This window comes from Tupaia chinensis, unplaced genomic scaffold (genome assembly GCF_000334495.1).
Source record: "Tupaia chinensis unplaced genomic scaffold, TupChi_1.0 Scaffold000557_1, whole genome shotgun sequence".
In the NCBI taxonomy this organism is placed as follows: Eukaryota; Metazoa; Chordata; class Mammalia; order Scandentia; family Tupaiidae; genus Tupaia; species Tupaia belangeri.
In genome coordinates this window covers 1,646,695-1,658,382 of record NW_006160069.1, presented here as the reverse complement: position 1 = coordinate 1,658,382, position 11,688 = coordinate 1,646,695, and the positions used below count along the sequence as shown (strand labels likewise).

General features: G+C 39.9%; 1 protein-coding gene across 6 annotated transcripts in view; it reads left to right on the top strand.

Annotated features, from left to right (window-relative positions):
* Nucleotides 1–11,688, top strand: part of APP (amyloid beta precursor protein) — a 235,378-nt gene that overhangs the window by 118,966 nt on the left and 104,724 nt on the right. For 2 of the 6 annotated variants that reach the window (XM_006157704.2, XM_006157703.2), the window contains exons 6-7: nucleotides 636–803; nucleotides 3,241–3,297. The exons of 2 other annotated variants lie outside the window; for them this stretch is intronic. In XM_006157704.2, the coding sequence (XP_006157766.1) occupies nucleotides 636–803; nucleotides 3,241–3,297 (225 nt within the window). The remainder of the gene's footprint in view (nucleotides 1–635; nucleotides 804–3,240; nucleotides 3,298–11,688) is intronic. 2 more of the 6 variants (XM_006157705.2, XM_006157701.2) reach the window with 1 other exon arrangement.

The window sequence follows — 11,688 nt, the reverse complement described above, 5'->3', positions numbered from 1 at the left end:
GTGCTATAAGGTGCGTGCGCTCACCAGAAAGAGAGAGACAGAGAGACAGAAAGCAAGAAATCACCCCCCCCCCCGGGGGGGCGGGGGATGGCCATGCCACAATCCCTTCTCCTCCATTCTCCTCTTGGGACCTTGGGCACACATGCACACGCGCCCAGCGTGAGTTTAAGCCACCGGGTCTGGGACTCGAACCACGGTCAACTACATGGGAGTCTAGCAACATAGCCATTACGCTAATTGCTGGTCCCATTAGCCAAAATAATCTTTTACATGAAAGTTGATTCGAAGATGTTTTAAAAGGGAAGGTTTTTATAATGGACAATTGTTTTGAGGGGCAGACACTTTCTGTCGTTTGATGTTCCTGTAAAAGGTCTGTACACTTGCATCAAGAATCTTCTTATTACCGCTGAGTGCTGCATTCATTAAACCAGATGACAATGGTTTGCCTTGAGAGGTGACTCCAAAGTTCTGGTGGGTAATCAAATTCCTCAATAAGTGTTTGGGAGATGCCAACTGTTAACCCAGCCCCAGTTACCACTGGGAAGATTAGTGGGTGAGACGTAAACATGTGTACATGAACAGCCAGCCAGTGCCTTTTCATGCTAAATGTGGTTCCCCACATCTCCTCTGATTAGAGGTGTGCTCTGAACAAGCCGAGACGGGGCCATGCCAAGCAATGATCTCCCGCTGGTACTTTGATGTGACTGAAGGGAAGTGCGCCCCCTTCTTTTACGGCGGATGTGGAGGCAACCGGAACAACTTTGACACAGAAGAGTACTGCATGGCGGTGTGTGGCAGCGTCAGTAAGTGGACTCTCCTTCAAGCCTGGCCACCTTTCGTCTTTCTCACCACTGACTCTGCTCTTTGTAACAGATAGATTTTCTTGGTTCTTGGGAATGGGCCTGTTGCTACCACTAACCACATTTCTGTCAACTTCTCTAATTGCTCAGAGTCTTTGCAGTATGTGCATTCATGAGCACACTCTCCGTTTACCTCTAATGAAGCATGGCCCTAGATGTGTTCTTTTTCTAGCTGTGGATACGTCTTGCAATCTGAAGGGATTTTTGAGTGCTTCTCTTTAAAACCAAGCTGGAGTGGCTGTTTTGTCTTCTGCAGCCATTTCTGCAAATGCATACTTACGTGTTTACGTGTTTGTCTGTGTATGTATGTGTCCGTGTTTGTGCATGTGCACTCGATGTGCAGGTACAGTTTACCACTGGATGCCTGGCTGACGAAGCTTCGATTGCATTGGCAAGGTGTACTGATGTGATGAATATCTTAAAGTTATTTCATAATAAGAGTCTTTTTTCATGGTGGTGGTGATGAGGGAATGTGATTAAATTGGGCTCAGGCACCACAAATAACCAGAAGGTAGAATTGCCCATGTTGCCCCAAGTTCAGCATACGGTCATTTGCAATCTCATGTTTTTGTTTCTTTTGGGAATAGTGGAAAACTCTTGACTTAGCATTAAGGACTTTTCATTATGTAAGACTCAGCGACTATAATTTTCAGGGCTTTCCTTATGAAAATTAAGCCTTTAATAACTCAGGTAAATATATGAAGTCATGACACTTAAATGCAAGATGCAACTTTTCCCCAAAGAGGTCATTTTCAGGAGCTAATGTACAGTTACATGGGACATCTACTGTAGTGAACAACCATCCAAGTTACATTCTCAATTTTGTCTATTCATCTTTTTTATGAGTAGAAAATTTAAACTACTCAAGAAGTAATTGCTTGACTGTAGGATAGATTAAAGATTAAACTCATGCATTTCTTTCTTGAGAGATTTCTGCCTTTTTCTTACTTGTTTTGCAAGAATAACACCACCATTTCCTGCCTGGGATCCCTGGGGATTATGTATTTTCCACCTGGATCCTAGGCTTAAGCAAAAGAACAAAAGGACTTGCACCATTAAGACCTTCTATTGGGAAGTAGCCCAGTATCTAAGTGGCATCTAATAGAAAAGTTCCTGTTGGTTGCCTGCCATGTCACCTATGTATGAGATGACTCACTTCAGTTCAGCTTGACAACAGGTGTAGGAATTGGTAAACCCCAGGGTTCTTTTCTAGCTCTGATTGGATGATTTCAGCTTCTCACTCTAAAGACTCCCTTCTTTAGTTTCAAACCAAGAAGTTAATTAGGTCAGGTAATGTGAAACACAGGGAGGATTCTGTTGCCTGGAGCCTTTGAAACAAAGGCCTTATGTTACAGCGATTCTAACTGGCTTAATAGCTGGGGAGATTTCCTGTCCAACTTTTTTCTCTCTCCCTGAAGTTAATTTATTTTCTGAAATATCATATGTTGGTAGTAAGAAAGAGATGTTGTTTGTTTTTAATTATTAGAAATAATGAATTTGCAGGCCAGCAGGTGGCATGGTGGTTAAGGTGCTGGAATTCCCACATGGCTGACCATGGTTTAAGTCCTGCACCTGGGGGCTTGCTTTCTCACTTTCCCTCTCTTTCTCTCTCTCTGTCTTTGGCAAAGTTCATGTGAAAAAATAATAATAACAATAATAAATAAATAATTCTTTTTTAAAAAAAGAAATAATGAATTTGCCCTAAGAGTTAAAATTATCCTCCCTACTTCACTCCACTGCCTCTCTTCCCCAACACCTCCATTTGACTAGTTTGGGCTGGGAGTGAGCAGCGTGCCCCACGGCCCAGATGGAGATGCCCTGGATGGTACACACTTTACTGAGAGATTTGCAAAAAGTAGAGGTCCCCACAGAAGTGGATTGTATAAAGTGAACAGTAATGTTCCCAAGCAGAAGTATATAGAGTAATCAAGAAAGTAAAATCTAGAGAATAAAGCCTTCACAAATAGGCAAGAACTGAGAGCCAGAAGCTGCCCAATGATGGGGTGAAGTGAATCGAGATGCCACAAAAAATGAATCAAAGGGAATTAATGGTAACTGGCACTAAGAAGAGAGAATCCTCCTTGAATCCTTCAAGAGGTTGCTCAGATGCAGTGTTAGAGCCCAAATTCCCAATATTCTAAGATGCCCACCTCTTGTGAAAATAGATCTTACTTTGGTCCCATCGAGGGACCATACCTCAGGTTATTTGTTTCGGTTTTTTTTTGTTTGTTTTTTTGTTTGTTTGTTTGTTTTAATATAGTGATTTTTGTTTCTTTGATTTTTGTTTTGTTTTGGTCAGCAGACTCATGTGAGTGAGTTCCAGCCATCATTCCTATGTTTCTGTTTTATTTTTAGTTATGTTCTCTTATTTTCTCCATAGTGTCCCAAAGTTTACTCAAGACTACCTGGGAACCTCTTCCCCAAGATCCCGTTAAACGTATGTTGTCGTTCACCTGACGGAGGGAGGAGGGGAGGAGGGTATTGCATGGCTGGATTGTAACTCCAGCATCGCCACCTTCTTTGCATGGTTTTGTTCCTTGAGCACCTTTTAATAAAATATTTTTTCCTATTGCCTTGCTTGTAATTATATCTAATTTTGCCAGACAACCTGAGCTGTCAGGCTAAGAAGGTCGACTAAGCTGTTTCGATCTCTGATTGGTTTCCTTTTTATTTAAATATTGTATATACAACATTAGTTTATTTTGTTTCATTTGCGTCAATATTTTATGTTCTAAAAACCCTAAGTGCCATCATTTAATGAGAGACCTTATACATAAGTAACTGTCCCCCAAAATACTTCATCTTCAAGCACCGTAGTACTAAGACGAACTTGTGTATGCAGGTCTTGGTAATATGTGTTGTAACACAACTGTTTCAACTTTAAAAGTGAAAGGTCTCTTTTGGATTCTAAAACCACCTCTTCCTGCTCTGGCAGAGTGCACAATTGCAGGTCAGAGGCACCCGACATCTGATTTTAATCATTAGGAAGGAGAGAAAGAACTTTGAATAAAGATGTGTAATTAGCCAACCATTGCAGGTCTTAACAGTGCCTTGTGTTTTGTGATTGTTTCTTTTTCTTTTCTTTCTTTCTTTTTTTTTTTTTTTCAGTTGTCATATCAGTCTAGCTTGGTTAAACACACAAATTCTCATTTTTGAATTTGGATTATATCCAGAAATAGGCTTACCCATCTTTAGGTTAGGGATGATATATACTGTTAATGATTTCTGGAAGAAGGGACACAAGTTCAGCTATACCCTATTTTATAATTAAAGTTAGCATTCATCTATCTATATTATCCTGAAAAAACGACTGTTCTCAATATCAATGAAACCAATCATCTTTTTTAAAAATGATAAATTATAGCTAGAAGATTATGTTCTTTACAAAAGATTTCATCCGAAGTCATAACGGTTTTTAATGGCCTCCAGTAGATGATCGTGTTAATTCAAATTACGTGTAACTTTTGAGGGATGTAGTTTTTACAACCACAGTAAATAAATATATTTCCTACTACTGTGAAAAATCATTTTTCTCTAAGAATGTGAAAAGTGTGGTAAGGGAGAAACATACAAGGACGAGGAAAAAAGTTCTAGATGTTACACTTCAGGATTTAATGCTATGTTGTGCTCACAGTGTGTTGCTTGGTATGAAGCATTTTCACAGATCGTTTCTTTTTCTGCAGAACACTTTCTGGACATTTTTCTCATTTGCTTTTGTACTTATGAGAAAATGAAGCTTTAAGAGCTTAGGGACTTGTCCCAGCCATCAGACATGGCTGGGCCAGGTTTGAAACCTAAATAACATTTTGGCTATATTCCACACCAAATGGCTGAGCATTTGGTTCTGACATTGTTTTCTAGGTTAATAAAATTACATTTGAGGTTCTGAATCACATTTCAAGAATACAAAAAATAGTGAAAAGATGTTGAATATTAACATCTTTTCCTAAATGCCATGAATATAGCATGTCAGTAAATTAAATGTCTTTTCTATCTCCTCACAAAACGATTGTTTTTCTCTTATATTTTGTTTTATTCCATTTTAGCATATACAGTTGGTTTTCCATTTTTAATCGATGAAAATGAACATCATCACTTGATAAATTTATATTCATGCAGTACACGTAATTATAATTTATACCACCCAGCGTCCTAAACAGATACTGAAAATCTTGTCATTTTCTCTTTCCCAGTAATTTTCTCCATCTCCCTGCAGTGTGTGTCTGGGATTGTGACACCTTTCTGTTCTAGGAGGATGAAGTGAATTGGCAGCTATATTTTCTTGTCTCCCTACAGAGACTATTCGATCACAGCAAGTGAAGGGTTTTGCAGCGCTAGTACAAACAGACAAGAGAAAGCATATAATTTCTAGTTATTTATAGTCTGTGCAGCCAAGCAATCTTATTTATAGCAAAGCTGCACATTTGAATTGAGAAAGTCATGGCCATCTGGAGGTCAAATGCAGATAGCAGATTCGATTCAGAGAAAATGAGCTGAACTCAAAGGTGAGCAGTCCTATTTGATTGGGCAATTTGGGCTTACCCTTTGCTCTTTTACCAGCGTAGATTAATTGGATGATACCTCTTTGCACGAAGGTGGTTGATTTTATAGGTTACTCAGTCTGGGCTGCTTCTAGCCAGAGAGTAAATGTGAAATAAGATAGACAAATGTCTTCAGTTGGACTAAAAGATTAGAATTATGAAAAACATGTGATGACCTGCATTATAAATATAAATTTCCTATCAAGACTTATTATTATTTATAGGCAGGCATTTCTAGATTTTAAGTTTTTATCATAAAAGCCAGTTTTGAGCATTGCAATTTTGGAGACATGGAGTTTTTTGGTTTTTTTGGGGGGTGAGGGGTCATGATTTTAGATAATCTATATCACAAATATAAGGGACAGAAATGTAAGGGTGAAAGCATTCATTTTATTCATAAACTAAGGGGTTTGACTCTCTATAAAATCCTTCTTCTGGGGGTAGCAAGTGGCATGGTGGTTGAGGCACTGGAGTCCCACATGGCCAACTGCGGTTCAAGTCCTGTATCTGGTGGCTTGCTTTTTTACTTTCCCTCTCTCTGTCTCTCTCTGGTGAGTGTCCATGCCCTATAGCAAATTGAAAAATAATAACACCGATAAATAAAATTAAGTAAATAATTCTTTTTAAAAAATCCTTCTTCCTACTACTTGGGAGAAAGAATCTTATGAGAGCTCTTTCTGATACTAATTTTTTATCTACTCAATAGCTTTAAGACATAAAATCTTCACATTCAGTCTGCACAATGCACTGTTCATGTGGAATAATATTATTAAGTACTTACTGATTAGTTTGTATTTCAGATATGACTGTCATCATTTTTTCTGGAGTTGTCCTCATCAGATTGCATCTCAAAATCTATAGACTAAATCATTCTGGCATTCGCTCTCACAAAGGTCTTCAGGTCAGTTTTAGTCACCTGATTGCACTGTGAGTGTTGTCCAAAGAGTGATCCATCTCTTGTCTCCTTCTCATTCAATGGCATGTGTTGGCCTCAGTGATATTGACATTTTGGTCTGGATAGTTATTGTTGCGGGAGGCTGTCCTGTCTCTAGGATGTTAAACAGCATCCCTGGTCCTTACCCTGTATGCCATTAACACAACTTCTGCCGTGGTAATTAAAATGTCTCTGGACTTGGGGTCCGGCATGTGGTGTGGTTAAAGCACTGGATTCTTACATGGCCAACCATAGTTCGAGTCCCAGACCGGGCTGCTTGCTTTCTCACCTCCCCCACCTCCCAACCCCCTACTCCCACTCTGGTCAAATTTTAAAAATAATAATTATAAATAAGTAAAATTAAATAAATCTTTTTAAAAAAAAAAAGTCTGTCTCGGGACCAGCAGTTAGCGTAATATAGCTGTGTCACTGGACTCCCACATAGTCGACCGCGGTTCGTGTCCCAGACTGGGTGGCTAAAACTCACACCGAGCATGTGTGCGTGCTTGTCCACAATCCTGAGAGGAGAACAGAGGAGAAGGGATTGCAGTGTGGCCATCCCCCCTGGGGGGTGATTTCTCGCTTTCTGTCTCTCTGTCTGTCTGGCGAACGCACGTGCCCTGTAGTGAAAACTTCTCCCCCCCCAAAAAAGTCTGTCTCTGGACTTTGCGAAATGTGCCTTAGAGAGCAAAATCACTCCCAGTTGTGAACCATTGTTCTAGACCAGTAGTTTTCCCATGTGTGACCCACATATAACGAGGCTGGTGTAAATAGGTACACCACAAACTAGAGGGCATGCCGAAGTGTTAGGATGCCAGTAACGGCCAGTTCTCTACAGATGTTTATGAAACTGATTCCATTAGATCATTACTAGTTCTCAGCATTTGAGAGATAAAGTCGAAATCACTGTTGCTGTTATACTGTTGCATTGGAGATCTTACAGTTTTTCTACTCTCAAAGCTACTATGGAAGCAGATAATTAACCAGCAAACACCGAGTTAGAGATATATGGTCCACCCACTTCTTCCTCTTCTCTGTTTCTTCTTAACTTCCAGAATCTCAATATGTGCTGGAGAGCAACAGTCTGTACAGATGCCCTGTCACCTTGCTACACAGGTTACTTGTACCTTGGCATCATGTATATGGCCTAATGGCCTCTGCAGAGGTGTAAGCCTGGCCACAACCAGGATTGAGGCTGGGGGAAAAGACTGACTTCTAGGCACATCGGAATGGCCACAGTATCGTGGACTACATTAGTGCACTTACAGAGATTTTAAAAGAACTGGCATTTGTCAAGTCAGGCCAAACCATCATCCCTAAGTTCTAGGTTTGTAGCCACAGAGGTTTAGGATTTAGAACTACAGCTGATTCATATACAGTCTTTGAGTGAATTGTGCCACCTTGACCTCAAGGTTGTCAGTCATCACATCCTTCTTAAGGCCCAGCTCTTTTAGACTTGGGTCAAATTTGAACTGGTTTCTGTTTGTTTTAAAATTTTGCCAGGGGGTATGTGTGCTTGGCAGATAGAGAGTACAAAGGAGGAAACACCCTCCAGTGGGTGTGATCACTCTATGATCACTTCTCCATTTCTTCTTCCTTATGGGATTTTGGGCACATGTACACATATACATGCCTAGTGTGATTTCCAAGTCACTGGGGCAGGATTTGAACCATGTAGTTGGTCATATGGAATCAGGCTCTTTCAATCAGTGGGCTATGGACTGGCCCTGGACTGTTCTTAATCCCTCTACTTTTGTTCTTTCCATTGCGAAATGGCATTATTAGTTACCACTAGCACATACTAATGGAACTAATATACTAATGGAACTAATAATACCAAGCATTATTAAAAACAACTTTAAAATGTGGTAGTGCATTAAATTGTGTGTCATCTCAGTGCCAGTAAAATCTATCAAATTGACAAGTATGAAAAGCCAAATTTTTAGATCCAGAAATGCTTAGACAAGAATAATGGCTTTAGCCTCAAAGCTATAATAGTGAGAAACCCTAAGATTTGAAGGAATTGAATTGCTTAGCAAACATGTAAAAAAATAATAATAATAATAAAGACCATTTACTCTAATAGTAAAAGAATGGCTAATGGTTATTATATATGTGGTCTATTCCTAAGCTATTTGCCAAAGGTGAGTAAGTAGATAGTTTAATAACTGGGCCAGCAAACATTTTCCATGAAAAGCCAGATAGTAAATATCTAAGGCTTTGTGGACAATACTCTGTCGTAGTTACTCAGCTCTGTAGTTACAGCATGAAAGCAGCCAGAGACAATAAATGAATGAATAGACATAGCTGTGTTCCAATAAAACATTATTTTCCTTTAAAAAAAAAAAAAAGCAACCAGCTAGGCCAGCCTCTGGTGAATTACAGAGGTTACTTTTGAGCCCAGGATGGGCTAGTGTTAATCTAGCAAAATAATCCAAGTACCCTGCTTTCAATAGCATGATAATTTTATTGTTGAGGCTCAGGTATATAATAGAATTAGATAACAGTATCAAGCAAAATACAGAGTGTGGGCAAAATGGCTATGGGAAGCCGGGGTGGAGTAAAATCAGTGTTATCTTTGAGATCTCCGTAGAGGTGAGCAGCCCCGTCTGCTTTTATCAGTACAAATCTATAAAAGTGAACGATATTGAAGATGTTGACTTTTTGAGCTCCTCTACTGAGTGTTGAACAGTTATGATGGGGCCTGCCTTTATGAGGCACCCTTAATGAATTTGAGAAGAGCTCCCAAATATTTGGCCAAAAACAGTAACCTAAGATAAGATAGTCTAGATGCCAATTGTTATAGATATTATTTTACATGTATTTTTTTAGATTCCGGGTTGAGTTTCTTTTTAAATATTGGTGCATTGTGCTAAGCAGAGAACATTGGTATTAATAAAAATAACACCAGCATTCATCCTTTCACATTCATTTCACATATTTGACAAAATTCCCACATCAGTACGTGTCCATAGACATAAAGAAGAAATGTAGCTTGACTAGAGTAAACACAGCATAGATTACATTTTTATTGCCTTGTGGCCACACAGTACATTGACAGTATTCTCCGCTGACTGCCTGCACAGGGCTATAAAATACGGATGATACAAGGGCATATCGGGGAAAGTGCCTTTGTTCTTTTTTTAGAGAATATCGCATCACATTGAAGGATCGCAAACTTTATTTTCATGTTGTAAATTATTCCTTTATCTTAGACATCGTGGGATGATAAATATTTGCGTTTAGTACTTAGGAGTTTTAGCTACTTCAGCCTTAGAGAAATGGAGAGATGTAAAAAAAAAAAATTTTTTTTTTATACTTTGGTGTCAGTCTGAAAGCTCTGGTGTGTTTTAAGATTAAATTTCCACATAAAATCTTTATTTACAGGTTTATATTTCACCCACATATAAATTATTGTCATTGCCACCTCTCATAAATTATAGCAATTTCAAGTGACAGCATTGCTTAGTTCAGTATCAAATAGCATTTTCAGTGATAAGGCAATGACTTATATAGGCCTTAATTCACTTTCATCTTCTGCTGTCAGTGCCATGGAGATAAATTGCCATTCTGCTGACGGAAGGAAACTAACCAAGTTTTCTTATAATCTAACATTAGCATATCAAATAAATGCCACTTACGGACCACTTTTCAGGGAGACATTCAGCCCTGTATGTAGGTGGTCATGGTTATTATCTTTGAAGAAGGAATTATTTTTTCCTTTTGTATCTTAAGCCCATTATGACTCTAAAATTGTGTCACCCGAGAGATTGAGTAAACAAATGAATATGAGAATGATAGAGGCAGTTTTTTTACAGTGAGTAATTCTGACCCCACATTTTTGCTATCTTAGTGTGAGTATGAAGCTTAGTATGAGAACTGTGGAGCGATTACAAAATCAGAACTAAAATGAGGAAAATCAGTGCATGTACTGCTAAACTTGATGATTTATCCCACATGTATTCCTCCAAGTAGGTAAGGAGAGGGATTTCCACTGTAGCCTAAAAATGTCAGCAGGTTGGGCCAGCCCCACAGCCTAGTAATTAAAGGAAGCCAGGTCCCACATGGCCGGCTGTGGTTTAAATCCAGGCCCAGCAGCTTGAGAAACACACTAGGTGCTTGTTTATGCATGCCCACACTTCCAACAACATGGAGAAATGGAAAAGGGATTTCAACATGCCTCACTGAGAGATGCTTTTCTCTCTCTCCCTGTCTCTCTCTCTCTCCCTTTCCACTCTGCTGAGTGCATACACCCTCTGACAACTTAAAAAAAAAAAAATGGTGTTAGCAGGTTTCATCTTGTTTTGATGTAACTTACCTTCAAATGATCAAGTTTTCCCAGGGGAATTGTTTCACTGGTGTCATGTCCCCAGTGAAGGAGGTGTATTTTGTGGCAGTAACTAGGTGCAGAACTAGGCATCATTAATAAACTGAAGGCTATCTTCCTTTTTGCCCCAGAAAATAGAACCCTGGCCTGTATTGGGAGGAATAATAGTGCGCAGTGGGATTGTTGACAGGCATTGGAGTATCATTGTTAAAATTGAGGTGAGCCCTCACACATATGTTAGAGCAGTTTCCCCTTTAGTATTCAGTTACCTCTAGAAACAGCATTTCGATTTTGGTTTTGGTCTTGGTTTATTTATTTCTTCCATGAGCAAAAAAGACAGAGAGAGAGAGAGAGAGAGACAGCACCCCCAGAGACTTGGAGCTACAGTCCACTCTCACAGCTTCAGCCAACCCCAGATCATGGGTACACAGTGCTTGGCATACTCAGGGAGGACTTGAGCCAGGAACCTTCCCATGTAGGATTCCCGAAGAGCCTTGCATTAAACCACAGTACCATTGCCCCCTAGGGAGCAGTGTTTAGTTGTGAGAGAAAGCTGAAAATCTGTGATTCTTCTGTGTCACTTGTAGCAGGGAGGCCTCCCTTGAAAACCTTCCTGGCCAAGGCTACCGTCCACTTTGTCTTCTACTCTTAAAAAGGAAAAAAACCAAATCTTCCTTCTGCTTCAGCCCCTTAATAGCTAGAGTGATCCTTTCACAGCACAGACCCCATATTCCCCTCATGTACCCCGTGCTGGCTCCTCAGCATCATTGCTTGGACTCCACACCCCTTCACGATCTTCCCTTTCACACTGCCTCTCTGTCTCTCCCTGTACTCCCTTGCCATTCCTCTCTGGCCAGTCTGGCCTTCTTGCTCATGCTGGAATTTTCCAGTCACCTTCAACTCTTAGGATCTTCCTGTTAGTTTCATCTGCCTGCCATGTTTACCCAGCAGCTAACTGTAAAGTAGCTAAATGTCACCTTCTAATTAAGCCCCCACCTCCTTACCACTCAGCCTGCCTCTCCCCCT